Raw genomic sequence first — 17,429 nt, forward strand, 5'->3', positions numbered from 1 at the left:
CACACATGCAACGCCACTCAACCACGCAACGCCACTCACACACGCAACGCCACTCAACCACGCAACGCCACTCACCCACGCAACGCCACTCAGCCACGCAACGCCACTCAGCCATGCAACGCCACTCAGCCACGCAACGCCACTCAGCCACGCAACGCCACTCACACACGCAACGCCACTCACACACGCAACGCCACTCACACACGCAACGCCACTCACACACGCAACGCCACACACACACGCAACGCCACACACACGCAACGCCACACACACACGCAACGCCACACACACATGCAACGCCACTCACACATGCAACGCCACTCACACATGCAACGCCACTCACACATGCAATGCCACTCACACATGCAACGCCACTCACCCACGCAACGCCACTCACCCACGCAACGCCACTCAACCACGCAACGCCACTCACCCACGCAACGCCACTCACCCACGCAACGCCACTCACCCACGCAACGCCACTCACCCACGCAACGCCACTCACCCACGCAACGCCATTCACCCACGCAACGCCACTCACCCACGCAACGCCACTCAGCCACGCAACGCCACACACACACGCAACGCCACACACACACGCAACGCCACACACACACGCAACGCCACTCACACATGCAACGCCACTCACACACGCAACGCCACTCACACACGCAACGCCACTCACACACGCAACGCCACTCACACACGCAACGCCACTCACCCACGCAACGCCACTCACCCACGCAACGCCACTCACCCACGCAACGCCACTCACCCACGCAACGCCACTCACCCACGCAACGCCACTCACCCACGCAACGCCACTCACCCACGCAACGCCACACACACACGCAACGCCACACACACACGCAACGCCACACACACACGCAACGCCACACACACACGCAACGCCACACACACACGCAACGCCACTCACCCACGCAACGCCACTCACCCACGCAACGCCACTCACCCACGCAACGCCACTCAGCCACGCAACGCCACTCAGCCACGCAACGCCGCTCAGCCACGCAACGCCGCTCATCCACGCAACGCCGCTCATCCACGCAACGCCGCTCACCCACGCAACGCCACTCACCCACGCAACGCCACTCACCCACGCAACGCCACTCACCCACGCAACGCCACTCATCCACGCAACGCCACTCATCCACGCAACGCCACTCATCCATATGCAAAACGAAAAATGTCAAACTCTTCTATTGCGAGACCTATTGCATTTTCAATGCTTGTTTGAGTAGCAGTCTTGTCTTGTCTGAAAAAATGTTCACGAATTTAGAATAAAACTCAATAAGCCCCATAAAAGATTGAAGTTCATCTTTGTCTGCAGGACACAGAGCTAACTGTATTGCTTCCAACAAATCCGTTTTGGGTTTAACTCCCTGTGCAGAAATTTCATAGCCCAAATATTCAATATTTTGAACTAAAAATGAACATTTCTCTTTACGTAAAGTTAAACCAGCATCTTCAATTCTGTGCAGTACGTCTTTGAGTACCCAATTGTGATCAGCAATTGTCTCACCGAAGATCAGAATGTCATTTTGGAAAAAGACAGCCTTATCAATACCTTTAAATAACTTGGTTACCATACACGGAAAAACGCTGGCAGCAGAGGTCAACCCAAATGGAAGCCTAGTAAATCGAAATGTGCCCTCTGTGGTAATGAACGCAGTAAGACCTTTAGACTCATCATGCAGACAAATCTGATGGTACGCGCGCTAAAGGTCTAACTTCGTGATAGATTTCTCACCTTTTAGCATGGAGACTAATTCCCCTATATTAGGAAGAGGAAAAGTATCTGCTACCGCATTTTTATTGAGAGACCTAAGGTCCACACAGAATCTCATTTTTACATCAGATTTACGAGAAATAACAACCGAAGACACCCAATTAGATGCCTCTACTGGTTCAATTATCCCCCCTTGTAACATTTCATTGATCAAAGATTTGCCTTCATCTCTAACTACAAAGGGAACTCTCCTCAGTTTGTATTGGATGGGAACAGTATTACTCTTTAACAGGATTTGGTGGACGTAACCCTTCAGTACACCCAACTCATTTCTAAACACTCTACTTGCATCCAGTAAAATATCATTGAGTGAATACTCATCCACTACCATGACTTGGGAAGGTGCCCTAGGATTTACAATGATATGTAGATCATATTGATGAATCCACCCAAGGATTGGTGGACCATCGACAGCAACATAAACTCTTCCTTTAGTGGACATGCCTGAAAAAGAAATGTCAGAATCAAAATACCCTAGCATATCTATATGTTCACCTTGGTACCCTGTAGGACAAATATCGCTTGATGTAAGTAATTTGTCACCCCATTCTTTTCTAAACATGGGCTCAGGAATTATGGTAGACCTTGAACCAGTATCTACCATTAAAGTTACAGCATGGCCATCAATGGTAAAATTTGCCTTAGGTTGTTTTTCTCTCTTCTCATTGATGACATCTGTAGTGGATTCTTCAACGATTAAAATTGTATCTTTCTCTCCTCTAATTTCTAAACAATTGTCTTCAACAACTGCCACCCTGGGCTTACCCTTATACCTACACATTCTTGAAAAAGACCCATTTTGCCACATGTTATACATTCTTTGTTGTTAGCAAAGCAACATTTTGCATCAGATGTATGTGCATTACTACCGCATCTAGAGCAAAACATTGTGGGACTTTCACAAGTGTTTTCCTGTTAAAAATGTCCCTTTTGACTTGAGAACAGCAATTGATTCCTCATCTACAGTTTCATAATCATAAACATTTTTCTCAGATACTTCAGATATCTGTGCTTGGGCATTAGACTTTTGTAATTCCTTCATGCATATTTCGGATTTTTCTACAACTTTAGCTAAATCCACCGCTACCTTTAAAGACAGATTCTTGGCCGCCCAGTCTTTCTTGTATCTTCCTATTGTTGCACTGAACAATCAACTGATCGCGTATTAGCTCACCAGCCATGGTACCAAAATTACACTTAACAGATAGTTCTCGTAAACGTGCCACACAATCGTCAATAGACTCCTCACTGCGTTGCTTGTGTGTATAAAATTGATATCTATTCATGACCACATTTTTTCTTTGGCGAACCTAACGTCCAGTCTATACACAGTATCTTTATATTCATCAGGCAACGATTGACCACTAGCCTGCAACGCTTGAGGAAGATATTTGAAAATGCGTTGAGCTTCTTTGCCCAGGGCACTTAATAATAGCGCTTTTTTACGTTTGGCAGAAAATTATTGACCATCGAGAGCATCAAGATACTTATCAAACATAACTATCCAGTCTTCCCAAGGAATTTGCGGTGTGCCTGGTTCACCTAAGAAGAGTGGAAGAAGAGCCACTGCGACTTGCTGTGCCATAGTGAAAATACAATGCACCAAAATCACTAAATAAACTAAGTCAATGAAATGCTGTGGAGAAAGATATAAATGTACACACACATAAAATTATAGGAAGTGATAGAAAGTCACCTAGTATGAGTACAAACACACGAAGTGGCAGAAGATGCAGCGTGGGGTTCCGTGTCACCAGATGGTACACCCACATGAAACCAAGAAAATCCATAAAATTGGTGAGCGTATCACCGTAACGCTCGTTGCAGAACAAACGACGTAAATGTGATCCGTTTAGTTAGTGAAACACATACCATCTGATTGGTGAACGTATCACCACGACACTCGTTGCTGTAAGCCCCGTAACCAACTGAAAGTGCGGTGCTTCCAAAACATATAAAGAAGTCAGAATTTTAGCTTACAAAGCTGACGATCCAAAATGGCTCCCAGACGTTACGTGATGACGTCACAGCGTAACGTTGTACACCACGTCACCAACTCCAGAGTCAAACACGCATCAACAGCCGAGTGCGTCGTTAAGCACGGCTCGCCGCGCGTGAATGCTCACGCAGATGGAGGCGTTGACTCATGGTTGGGGATGACGTAGGCATTCACATAATGAGTGAGACAAACCGGGACTGCCAAGATCACTGGAACTCCTGAAAGGACTTCAATGGACACCCCAGGAGGAGACCGATTCCGTCATGCACCGGGGTTCGCTGTTGAGGAGGAGCCGCCACCCTGGAAATGCTCGAAGATTGCTCCAACGAAGACTTGACAGCCGCAGTCCGGTCAGTTACCTTGATCATCGCCAAATTGGTGTAAGTCGTAAAATCAACTACGCAGAAGTCTTCTAGTGGTAAGTACAAGTCTAGGAGCAGAGGGAACAGCGTACAACTCGACAGCTGACCAGACTGTTAACTATCCAATCTGGAATGCAGCTGGTTAAGCGAATACATTCAGAACAGTGTATAAATTCTAGAAGGATAAAGAGGAAGGGAAACAAAGGAAGGGCTAGGACAAGAAACCCACATTAAGATATAATCATTTACAACATAAGTCTTCCTCAAACCATCAGGGCCAGAATAATTTTGTGAGTGCCTATTAAGTAATCAGATAGTCATCTTTATATCACCCTCAAATCATCAGGGACAATCTTATCTTGAGAAGTCATCAACTGCGCATCCTGTGATCGTCAGGAACAAGCACATCTCGTAGAGGTAGATACTCATTTTCAAGTCATCCTCAAATCATCAGGCACACTTTTCTAAACTCTGCTGTTGACTTCAAGAGCTTGATAATGTGAAAATGACTTCTACAGTAGTGGGATTGTCATCCTATGGCGCTGGGGGTGGCTTCTAAAGTAATCCTGTTTGACCTGGGAATGTCACACATAATCAAACTGAAAATGTGGCTGCTATGCGACAAGATTGATATGTCCTGCATGATGTGGAAACTGGATCCTGGAAAACAGTCTTTAAATTAACCCGTTTCGTTTGCGAGACAAAATCAACATGCTCGGGCAAAAACGACTATGGTAGGCATGCTGGGGCTCTGAGAGTGAGACGTTCTCGTCGATTTTTGCTCCGCTGCAACTGCGGGCCTACCATCTGTTTCTTAGGTACTAACATTGTTAACTGTGAGGTGTTGTGTCTTTTCAAATCCGTCGGCAGAAGCTCAGGAGGCTAATGATAACTGTGCTATACAGCGGTACCTATTCTGTAGACACGCGCACTATTCTTTCAGTTTCACATTCTCAAGCGGGCTCGACGGTTGAGCAGTCCTTCTTCCCTTTCAAATGCTTGTCTGGCAATGCTTCTCAACGCTGCCAATTGTAAGTCTGTTTTCTATTTCTCTTCTCGTCAGATTGTATCCTCTCTAGTTCGATGATGTACTGGGTGCATTAGACCGGAAGTATGGTTGAACGGAAGATGGCGCTGTTTCCGGACGCAGTGGAAGCCTACAGTTTGATGTAGTACTCCAAGAGCTGCTGTGGGTCCCTCTGTGACAGAGACCCTCTCGGGTGCAGCGCCCCATTATGAACTACATGCCGGGGACAGCGAGCCTCATAGAGGACATAGACAGTGAGTGTAGCTAGGATAATTCCCACCATTTATTTAAGAACGAGAGTTTTTTTTTCTACCCAGATTTGTTTAATTTTCCCCAAGTTGCTTTATTTGCACTCTCTGAAATAATAATGTATCGTGCGAGCCAGCGGGCATATGCAGTTTTTCTTCTGTTTCCACATTCCTCTTTTGCATAGCTGCCTATTTTTTACCCGGGTAATGCATGACATTTCTATGTTTGCAGTGTGCTTATGTTTGACATTCCAATGTCTTGTGTGGGTCTCTCTGCGTGACACTTTAAGTTCAGCTGAATTTACCATTAATGTCCACGTAATGAGATTAATTTCACGCAATATTATGCTTTATAAGGGTTTTAAAAACACTTCCAAAGTCTCCTGCAAGGTGATTAACCCTTTAGACCCCTTGTCATATCCAAGCTATTTGCTGGGATCCTCACTCTGACTTCTGCTTTCCTCCTATGCCTTTCTATGTCAGTTAGTACTTTTTTCCAGCTTTTACTATAGCCTTGTTTTCTTTCTCGTATCCCTTCCTAAACGTAGTTTCTTTTACTTATTATCTTATCCTGGCCTAACCATTTCCTCTGATAATTGCCTGCTCTGACATATAGTCCTGTTTTTCCTCTCCTCACTTACCGTTGGTTCTGTCTTCTCAGGATGACTCGCTCAGGCCTTGGGTTTTTCACTCCCTGTTCTATTTAGGTTGATAAACTTCAGTGATCTGGTTATTTGTAATAGTGCAGTTTTATTTTAGGCCTGCAATACAGTACTTGGTCTGTAAAGCACTTTAATTCCCTTTGGCCATGTTTGCGCTAAATAAAACTGCAAATAAAGTAAAGAATGCACACGTCCTCTGTCCCTCTTTGCAGAGACAACTAACCGATTCCAAAAGTTCTCTGGCTTGTTGTGTACTATATTTAAAAGCAAACTCATTTGTGGAGAGATCCTACATCCTGTTGTGCCATATGTTCAGAAAAATGAACTGTATATCCTGTTACCATGTTCTCAAATGTCTAAAATAGGTAAACTCTGTCCCTTCCATTTTCAGAATCCTAGAACACCAATTGGCCTCTACGTAGCAATCAACACTTTGTACTCCTCTGTAAAGACTCCTGGAATAGACTCTCTTACCTACATCTGCCTGCACCCTGTATCTGCCCTCCACCCATATGCAGAGAACCCTGGCTCACCTTATGCCGTGCTTTCATCTGAAAAGACTAATTTACACATCCTCTGTTTTCTGATCTGGGAATAGTTTTATCTTATGGAACTCCATAGTCCAGAATGTGAATATCTCCCTCTCTACCAAGGCCACCTTCTACACACGCAATGACCTCTTTGACCCACTGCATTCCAAACTCTCCTCCGGGATCTGAGTAAGAGGGCAGCAGATCTTCTAATGGGTCGCTGCAGGAAACAAGGCCTCTTCTGAGTGCACAGTGTAGGACATCAGCTCTTGTTAGGGATTCAGGCACAGGGTATTGTGGGAACCCTCCCGTAGGAGGGCACCGGTTCTTCTAATGACTTTGTTCAGGAGGAACACTTCTCTTTTTAGGGCTCCCTTTAGCGGTACAGTGGCTGTTCTCTGGGATATATGTAAGAGAACAATGGTTCTTCTGAGGGCTTGCTACAGATGGACAGTGGGTCTTCTCTGGGATCTCTTGCTTAGGAGCTCGGCCATGGTCCATTAAAGCTTGGAGGAGGAAGACAACCGTTCTCCTTAGGATCGCATCCAGACAGTTCTTGAGGTCCATGAAGAACAGAAGATCTTGTTGGGATCTCTCCTCTGTAGAACAGTTCCTCACATTTGTCATACATGAAGAAATACAGGGGCTTCTGTGAGGATTTGGATGTATTATATTGTATGGCTGTGCAGCCTTACTGTGGAATACACTCACAAAAACTGTCTTGGGTCCAGTCAGGCTTGTTTGGACAACCTAAAGTTCAACCCATGGTAGCTATTGCTTCAAGCAGCAAGGCTTGGACGAAGAAACTTGTTGTTATGCATTTAACAGTACCAAATAACGAGATAAGAAAGCCACACAACACGAAAGAAACACAACACCAATTTATAAAAATAGATTATAATTTTATGAATATTACAGTCCTTGATGAGAGAAATCCACTAGAGGGTTCTGGAGATGCATATTTTTAGAGGTCTTATCACTTTTTAATTCAAGCTCAAACAAGCATCCGTCAATTTAAAGTTTGCAAACTTTTGAAAAGTTTGTTAAAGTTAGTACGGCTACTCCGGCCCAGCTTGGGTGACCAAATCCAACATGGAGAAGGTCTGGAGAGCCAGTGGGGTAGATTTGGACAGTTACCAGGCCATCAGTGTTTTTTCCAGTCCAGTTCCAGTCTTTAAAACTCAACCGCAATAGATGTTAGTGGTCCTGATGCTGAGGATGCAGGACGAAAAGATGCTCAAGGATTCTCTGGTTGCTGTGTTGTCGACAGGGGTGCTTTTGTAGTGATTCCTCGGTCCACGGGTTGTGTGGGGCGACTTTGGCCATAGAGGTTGGGGTCCACGAAGTCCACTTCGAGACTGTAGAAGGCCAGCTACGACTGGGCTACTGGTGTCCGTGCACATCATTCACAGCAAAGTCCTTGGGTGAAGATCTTGGGTGACCAATCAGGACTCTGACCGCACTCCTGGGTTCAACTGACTCAGCTGCCACCTTTTGGCCGTCAAGTATCGGTCTCTTCGGGTGCCCAGCGGCAGCTAGTAGAAAACAATCTGCAGTGGCTAGCAACTTGCTGGTTTGGTCTTTAGCTCTAATGTCCCTAGTGCTGTTCTAAGTGGCCAGCTGACTGACCCTTAGAGAAACTTCTTTGGTCTGGTGCTGGGCTGTGACTTTTCCCTGAGCCAGGATTCATGGGCGCAGTCCTAACTTCGGTAGCCCAAGGTACAGCAGGTGCAGTCCAGCAGACTGTGCATCCTCTTTGTGCGGTCCAATGGGCAGGGACAGTCTTTCTTGGATCCTTTTTCCAATTCCGACTTGATCTGAGGTGGAGGGTGCAATAGGTTTTGTATTTATTCCAAGAATGTGCCCTGGGGGGATCATGCAGTCACTAGCCAATGATCTGAGGTGGAGGGTGCGATAGGTTTTGTATTTATTCCCAGAATGTGCCCTGGGGGGATCATGCAGTCACTAGCCAATGAGCTATCAGGCCACATCCTTCTTGGTGACAGCTTTCCAGCTATGTGTGGTGCCTAGCAATCCTAGATTGCACTATTCTGTCCCCTCCCAAAGTATCGGGATCCTTCCTCGGATGTCAGAAGCTTGGTAGCCCACCCTAGCAATGCTGCTACATGCCCACAGGAAAACCGGTTTGGGCACTGGGCTTCCTCTGTTTCCAGCGTGACCTTATCAAAGGGCAGCCCCTCAGGAGTGTGAATGCCACCTGCCCACCAAAGGCACCTTTGCAGCTCGCCTTCTGAGGTAACACTGAGTGGCTGCCTGCGAAGCGGAGGTAACACCTTGCCTTGTAGCAGGCTGCTATTGTTCCTCAGCCGGGGAGTTGTTCACAATACTCCTCAGGCTGGCAGAATGCTGTCTGTTGGCCAGTGCCTGTGTGAGGCTACTGGACAACTAGGTCACAGAGTGGCAACCTTCTTAACGTTACATTACTTTAAAAGTGGCATAAAATGTGTCCTGGGCATCAGGTCATGTTTAATGCCCCAATTAATTTGATACCTTATATTACTCGGCTAGGTAAAGTCCAGTTCAGAAGTTTGCCAGGCTGAGGTGTCAGTCGGTAACCCTGTGTTAGTCAATAGGGCTACTAGCCTTTCCACAGCAAAACAACAATTTAGAAATGCTGCTGTTAGGACATGTAAATAAAATACATGTCCTACTTAACAATATACAACTTCCTGCCTTGGGGCTCTGTAGGCCTTCCTTAGGAGAGATTTACATGTATTGTTAAGGGAATTGGGGACTTCTCAATTACTTTAATTGGCAAAGTCGAATTGGCAGTGTTGCCACTGCCCTTGCTGTCTGCCCTGGCAGGCTGGGAGTCATTTTTGCATTGTCACACACAAACTGTTGTAGCCCTGGGTGGACACTCTGTCTTACATGCCCTGGGTATCACATGCTAGGGTCTTATAAGTAAGCCAGTCCTTGCCAATTGGTGATAGGCAATTCGTCATTTACTTTGTAATGGGTCAGAACACTGCCACTTAGGTCTGAAAACCAACAGCATCAGTCCAAAAATGCTGGTGTGGACATGCAAAAAAAGACATTTCCTTACAGTGCTTTTATTAAGGCTTCATGCAGGATGAACCCAGGTTACTCCTAGGGCTCCACGCAGTAAACCCTGCGTCTGTCTTTCTTTTTATTGGTGAGGACTCTGTGCAATATTACACCTCAGTCAGATGTTCCTATGCAAAGCTGCATCTGTGTTTTAACTGCAGAAAATGATTGCTGTAGGTACTGTTTTTAAAATTTTTTTTTAATAAATCTTTTTATTGAAAAAACAAGAAAAAGAACAATAATAACAGGTGGCTTACATCGCGGAATGAAGGATCAATAATAAACATACAGGGCATACAGACGGAGAATCATCAAGAAAGACTGCTCACATGTTACATCTAGTATATGGCCGCACTACATTCTGGATAGTCAAAACAAACGTCTACCACCCACCCCACCCCACCCCACCTCCCCAAGAAAACAGGATAAACATTGAATAACAGCCCAGAATAGAAGGGAGGGGGAAGGGTGCAGCAATAAGGTTACGATGTTACATCCACATACCGAACACAGTGAAATTATGCGACAGTTAGCTAACTCACGCAAGTGATATCTCCACCAGAACCTGTCTACCCCATAGTACAAATCCGCTACTCAAGAAGACCACCTATATCAGGATGTTGAAGGATTTCAAACATAAAAACTACAAATACTATCTAAACAAACACCCCTCCCCCCCACCCTGCACCCCAGCATATGGCTTGCGCCCTATCCCCAACTAGCTGCGTGCCTGTCGCCCCATCTAACTAGGTACTAAAAGTAGTAAAACTTGGAGGAGGACATCTCAATACGGGCCCCCGGTCCCCCCTCCCCCCCGCCAGAACCAAGAATCCCCATAATAAACACAGAACTCCATTGAAAAGCAAATTTAAAAACTAAACAGGGGAAACAGTAACCACCACCCTACCTCCCGTAAATACAATGGTAACGAATACCACTTCAGAAAACCCATGGTGCCAAACCCCAACAGTCAGTCTCATCCTTGACCCTTCCGATCAGTAGCACAAGCCCCTTGCAGACAGGCTTTCGCCTCCGCAGGATAGTCGGAATGTGAAAATAGTTCAGTAGAGTTCCGTATGAGGCGAGGCAAAGTTATAAAGTCCCTGGGAATTCTATCGGCATCAACGGTGACCCTCATCGACATAGGCTCCCGACGTCTTTGTCTCTGTGAGGATATTGAAAGCGTCGAAGAGGGGTAGAACACTGAATCATTCCATAGAAAGTTCCAAGCAAGAGTATCCGGAAGGGGAGCAACAATTAAACCAAACTTGGTAGGCAATGATGGTGGGCTTGGCAATGCATAGAGCACGTCGAGTACACGGTTATCAGCCATCACATTGCCATGAAGCTCCGACACCTCTCGTGGCACAGGGCCCACTGCCGCTACGGGGACTGCCGTGGGTTATATAGGCTGATCAGGATATTGAGACGGTGGAGGGTCCGGTCCCACTTGTCCGTGTGCAACCGCCATCATTTTCCGGACAATGAACTCCACATGGGAATGTAAGGCCCCGATCGCTGCCAATACAGATCGCATCGACGGTTCAGACTCAGTCCGTCCCACCGAATCCTGTTCCGAGACATCCATGTTCGCGTCCCCCGAGGCCCGGCCTACCCCGGTGGAATCGGCAAATTTTGGGACGGACTGTCACGGAGGGAGACCGAGGACTTACCAAGGTCGCGATCCAGGTTCCGGTGCCACAGGCGTAGATCCCAACCCGGCAAGCACCGGCGGGGAGGAGACCGGGCCTCCGGGCTAGGGACCCACACCCGCAGCGCACTGTCGTGCCTCGTTAACCCTCCATCGATTGTAGGCTAGAGCAACAACCGCCGTCAAAATCGGGCTTAAAATTTTTTCCAAGGACCGGACCCTGATGATCACCCACAGCCGATGTTATTCAACTGGAACCCGGCTGGGCCAGTACTCGAGTCCCCGGCTCACAAGCTGGTGTAGGCCCCAAACTAAAACTCGACGGAACTTCGTCCACAAAGCTGGAAAAAATCCCGGGATTGCACCAAAATATAACGTAGCAGTTCACACACCCGGAGGCAGGGTGGAAATTCAGGATTTGTAGCAGGATTATCCGGCGGGGGACGTAGGTCGGCGGAGCCGGGAGTCTATGCGGCCATCTTGGTTGCGAGCGTAGCTCCTCCCTGTAGGTACTGAATAACTAATTTCTCTTTTCACATGTGTCTGAGGAGACACGCTGGGGTGCCTCCACCTCTTGGAAATGCTGTCTGTACGTTTTAAAGCTCCTACTTGATACTTAAAGTGTGAATGGTTCTATAAACACCTAAATAAGACTGCCTTGGTGCACTTAATTTGAGAGAATATGCTTTTAAAGTAGCACAATTGTCAGAAAACCTGCAGCTCATTTATACTGCTCCAACCCAGGTTTCTATAGATTAGTTTAGCAAATCAAAAGGGAGAGAGAGGACTAGGTAAGCCAGTCCGGGTCCCCTGGTTATATGTAGAGATATCAATATAGGACTAGCTATGTTGTGTTAGAGGAAACTCAGAAGGTATATCTGTAGGCAAACCCTTAGGTTTGGTCATGAAGCCCTCACACACCAACCTAGTTGGTGTCATGCTTCATCATCGGGCCCACCACAGTGACACCGAATGTGTCCCGGGTGTGCTGCGACTCCAGATTACTGAGGAGCTGGTATTCTTACTGAGTGTGCAGTGTTGGTGAGAATGAAGATGAAAGGTTTTAAAAGCTATACAGGTGGTCCCAGTTCCCGAGGGTAAGAGGTAAATTTAATACCTGGGCCCCTGTTAGCAAGATAAAAAGGCTGTGGACGATGTGGAGTATATTAGGGGCTCCTACGTCCTTGTGGTCTACATGTTTCAGCCAGGCCTTTTGATTAAAACTGGCTTTCCTCAGGACCAAATGAGTATGTGTGGGTGAAAATAAACTATATTAAGTGAAAGTGTGTGGTAAAAAAGTGTTGCACTCGCTAAGGTGCCGTACGTGTAAGAGGGGGATTCCCTCTGCTTTAACTTGCTACTTGCTGTTAAAGCCTCATGTCATTCGGGACACTGGAGCAGGACGATAGGTCGCAGGAACCGCTGATCGGAAATACCGATCTTCTTTCCCTCCCTGCCAAGTGACCCATGAGGCTTTAACAGCAAGTAGCAAGTTAAAGCAGAGGGAATCCCCCTCTTACACGTACGGCACCTTAGCGAGTGCAACACTTTTTTACCACACACTTTCACTTAATATAGTTTATTTTCACCCACACATACTCATTTGGTCCTGAGGAAAGCCAGTTTTAATCAAAAGGCCTGGCTGAAACATGTAGACCACAAGGACGTAGGAGCCCCTAATATACTCCACATCGTCCACAGCCTTTTTATCTTGCTAACAGGGGCCCAGGTATTAAATTTACCTCTTACCCTCGGGAACTGGGACCACCTGTATAGCTTTTAAAACCTTTCATCTTCATTCTCACCAACACTGCACACTCAGTAAGAATACCAGCTCCTCAGTAATCTGGAGTCGCAGCACACCCGGGACACATTCGGTGTCACTGTGGTGGGCCCGATGATGAAGCATGACACCAACTAGGTTGGTGTGTGAGGGCTTCATGACCAAACCTAAGGGTTTGCCTACAGATATACCTTCTGAGTTTCCTCTAACACAACATAGCTAGTCCTATATTGATATCTCTATAGATTAGTTTACCCATCTGCCAAGCCATACACCTGAGAACAGTCAGGGCAGTTGGTGACCTTACATGAGCTATGAAATGTCATTGCACCGCCTCAGGGATTCTTTATCAAGAGGCACTGGATAGAGTAGTAAATCCATAGATCTGAAAACAGCTCAGTGTTTGAGCTTGGACATGGCTGCTGCACTCATCAAAGCTTGCCACTGCTGTTGTACCAGGACGAAGTCTCATAGTGTCTCTTCACCTCGCCTGACATGTGGCGCCCTGTTTGTAGGGCTTTTCAGTGTGCTGAGCAGCACTACATGTGAGGCTTTGGAAGCAGACTGAGAAAATGGCACCAGTAAGAGTGTATAGGAGGAGGCTGAGCCTTCTGCGATCTGATTAGAAATTCAGTCACTGACTTAGTAAATGGACAATGCTGTCACCAAAATAGTACTTCCTACTAGCTGCTAGAAATTGTCAGGAGGAGCCATACCTGGTCCGCGACTGCCGCACAAACATACTTTTTATCTGCAGTCAGAACGGAAAATGGAAATACATGCTATCTGCTGACGTAGCTGATTTGAGTGATTATTCTGGGACCTTGCAGCAATGCTGGGAATAATCCCAGAATGCTTTAGTCTAATCCCCTGATAGGACACTTGGCAGGGCTGTTTTGGGTGTAGCAGATTTACATTATATTACCTGGTAAGGGACAAGCACAAATGGATAAAAACTAAAACGGTGCCGGGTAGTGAAGTTTCTAACAAGAGCAACATTGGTTCATATTATGGTGAGCGAGTTGTTCCCAACACTTGTTGAGCACAGATTGGGGCTTGCCTCCTTTATCATTATTATCTTTAACCCAAATACAGCAGTGGTTTCACAGCAACTTAATGTATGCCTACAGAAAGTTGCCGACTGGATAGCTGTGAGCTGTTTGGAGCTAAATGGCATCAAAACGAAGGTACTGGTGGTTGTTAATAACCCATCGCTCTGGGACCAGCTTAGCTGGCTTTCCTGCCTGGGCGATTGTGAGTATCACTCTTGACAGTAAGCTTGCTATGGGTATCCAGAGCAGGAAGTTATCCTCCAGCTGTTTTGGCCTTCTACGAGCTCTCAGGAAGACACTTAGATGGCTTCCCGCTGCTGCTCGGGAAGTGGTGGTTCAAGGCTTGATTCAATCCCACCATGACTGCGGGAACTTCCTTTAAGTTGGTGAGTCTACTTTCAGTCATCAAAAGACTTCAAGTAATTCAAAATGCCATAGCCCGAATAATCTTGGATATCCCCAAGTTTCAGTCTGCGTCTTCGGTACTCACCACTCTGTACTGGCTACCCATTAGCAAAATAATTCAGTTCAAAGCGTTGTTTGCCTCCCTGTGCAAAAGCTTAACATGGGTCCTTGCATCCTCCATCAACTGATCAGACCTTGTCAGCCAAATAGAGCACTTTGATCAACAAGCCTGCAACTGCTCTGCATCTGTAAGGTGAAAAAGGCTAGATGTGTGGGTCGTTCCATTGCCTTCCTTGCCCCAAAGTTACGCCTCGCTTTTTACTCACAGATCAGATAGGTCCGTGCCTAATCTACCGAGAGCTTTGGAGCCCGACGGCTAATCATGCGCTTAATAAATCTCCTTGAATTGAATTGAATCAGAAAAAAGACAGGTCATTCATTTTCATTTTGCTATTATGGACTGGGCAAAGGGTGATAGATTAAAAACAATCTGTCAAATTCTTAGCATTCTTTTCACACATGGCTACCAGCCCTCTCTTTGCTTTGCTTCAGTGATCATATAGAAATAATTTAGAAGCCTCCTAAATGCTGTTTAAGTGAATTCTTCATGTATTTGCTGCTTTTAAGTCTATATTTCAAAAGGAGAAAATATTCAATTTAACTGTTTTTCCCACTGGCATGGATCTACATATAAAGTCAACCTGGCAACCCAGAGACCAATAAAAGAGCTGTCTTATGCTGATCTTTTGGCTTTTGAAGAATCCACCAGTGTTCCTTCATTAAACTGAATTGAAGCATCATGGAAGTTAACTAATTTCACGTTTAATAATTTTCTTAAACTTTAATAATTTGCTTCAAAGGTCGTTAGTGGTAGACCTGCAATTAGTATAATATATCATAACCACCATTTAGTTGCAAGTATCAGTCTGTTGCCGGTAGTTATATTCTCGACTGTACATGAGTTTTGCTTTTGTTGCCTAAATGGTCCTCGTGGCTCTGATCAGAGTACTCCCTTTTCATATGATTGTTTTACAGTTGTGGATTATACTTACCATTTTGAATTTCTGGTTTCTATTGGTCTTTACAATAGTGAAAGTGATCACGTTCCTCAAACGTTTTGTGTAAATTGGTTCTATTTAGCCCACATAGGCAATTCAGACTTTCTTACTGGTACGCTTACCATGCATAAGAACAGAAGAATTCAATGGAATTGCAGTCTTTTTAACCTTTGTCATTTGTTTATACTTGCCACTTTATTCTAGGTATACCTTTGGAACTTAATGACAGCATAACCCTTACACCTGTCATATCTGGGAGAACTTTTTTATGACTAACTATACATCCTCTCATGATAAAAACACATGAATCAGTTTTAAGGGGATTTCAACTAGCAAAGCAGTTTTGGCCAGTTATTTACCTTTGAGAGGAAGTACAGGAAGTCAGTCTGCTGTCAATTTCCTCAATGTGAGATTTGACTATAAAAAAAAAATTTCAATAATAATAATCAAACTAGAGGCAACTAGAGTGTAGTATTATAAGGTATACAGAGGATTGCATCTGGGCGCAATTATTTGACCACATAGTAAATCGAGACTCAAGGTGCTGCTGATGGCGCTTGGTCTGAATCGTAGTGTGAATACCTTCACTTGTAACATCACTTTTGAAAGTTGGAAACCTTTCATATCAAATTTATACTCTGTTAACTAAACAACCACCTCACTCAGCCCACTGGGGTCAAAAATCACAACATCATTTTCAATTGTGAGGTGGGGTTGCACATGAAATCCAGTCTTCCATCATTCCACTTGTTTGGCCTAAGGATAATCCCATATATTGATGTAGAATGTCAAGTATCCTCTTTTCAGAACCTGTTCAGAGGCACACTGGGTAAGCAGAGGTATTGGGCCCCACCATGGGGTTGAGGCCTTTTACTCCTGTTGTCCCTTGGCCCGTCCTACCGGGGATCCCAAGGAACTAGGCCAAATACCACGTCAGCCCTTGACTCTGGTAGCGTGGGTTGAGCAATTCAAGGCTTCTCTGGGAGTGGAGGTGGGAAGGTAGACATGGGGGGTGGTAAACGCATGCTCACAACTCAAAATACGTTTAATAGCAGCATAAATGATCGTCCAGTCTTATACTTTTTTTTGACAAAATGAGTATTTATACACAACCACAAAGTGAAATACAGCATACACAAAGTCCTAGTACCCTCTTACTAGCAGTAGTGGTTATTCCCGATTCAATATAGGTAATATTGAGGTTAGTCCCCATTAGCAGTCTGAGTCTTAGGAGTCCTATTTGAAAGTTATGTGTTCAGTGCCGGAGCGCTATCTGGCAAACAAATTACCTGGGAGCATTCTGGCCCTTCGCTTAGTCGTGCCTGCACCTGCAGGGATTGTCCGACCAGAGTCTTGGGTGAGCATCACCAATGATGGGTGTCCTCGACGTTGCTCTGATGCATTACATTTCCTGTAGTTTTCCTCACAAAGGGGGTGGAGGGGTGGGGGGGCAATTTCAGTGGCTTCTGCTTCCGATCCTAAGTTGGGCTTGGGGCTGCATGGGCCACTACAGTGGACTCTCCTCACGATGATGACTTCCACCAGGATTGAATCCTTTTCTTCCTCCGGTTGGCCCCTCTGGCATATTGGGTTACCACACCTGGTCTTCACTCGTGCGACAGCCCGTCAGCAGAGCAGCAGGTCCCTCTTCACGGCAGCCCCTGCTTGCTTACAAGGTCGCCAACTTGCATACCCTACATGGGTGACAACCACATCAGCTTGGCAAACTTCAGTGTGGTCCCCTCTGGCATCCAGGGACACTGACTTACACAC

General features: G+C 45.9%; 1 protein-coding gene across 1 annotated transcript in view; it reads left to right on the plus strand.

Moving 5' to 3' along the window:
• The first annotated feature begins 5,260 nt into the window (after positions 1-5,260).
• Positions 5,261-17,429, plus strand: part of LSM1 (LSM1 homolog, mRNA degradation associated) — a 225,449-nt gene continuing 213,280 nt past the window's right edge. Inside the window, exon 1 of the mRNA XM_078666386.1 lies at positions 5,261-5,452. Within this exon, the coding sequence (XP_078522512.1) occupies positions 5,407-5,452 (46 nt within the window). The 5' untranslated portion in view covers positions 5,261-5,406. The remainder of the gene's footprint in view (positions 5,453-17,429) is intronic.

Source organism: Lissotriton helveticus, chromosome 11 (genome assembly GCF_964261635.1).
Source record: "Lissotriton helveticus chromosome 11, aLisHel1.1, whole genome shotgun sequence".
NCBI lineage: Eukaryota > Metazoa > Chordata > Amphibia > Caudata > Salamandridae > Lissotriton > Lissotriton helveticus.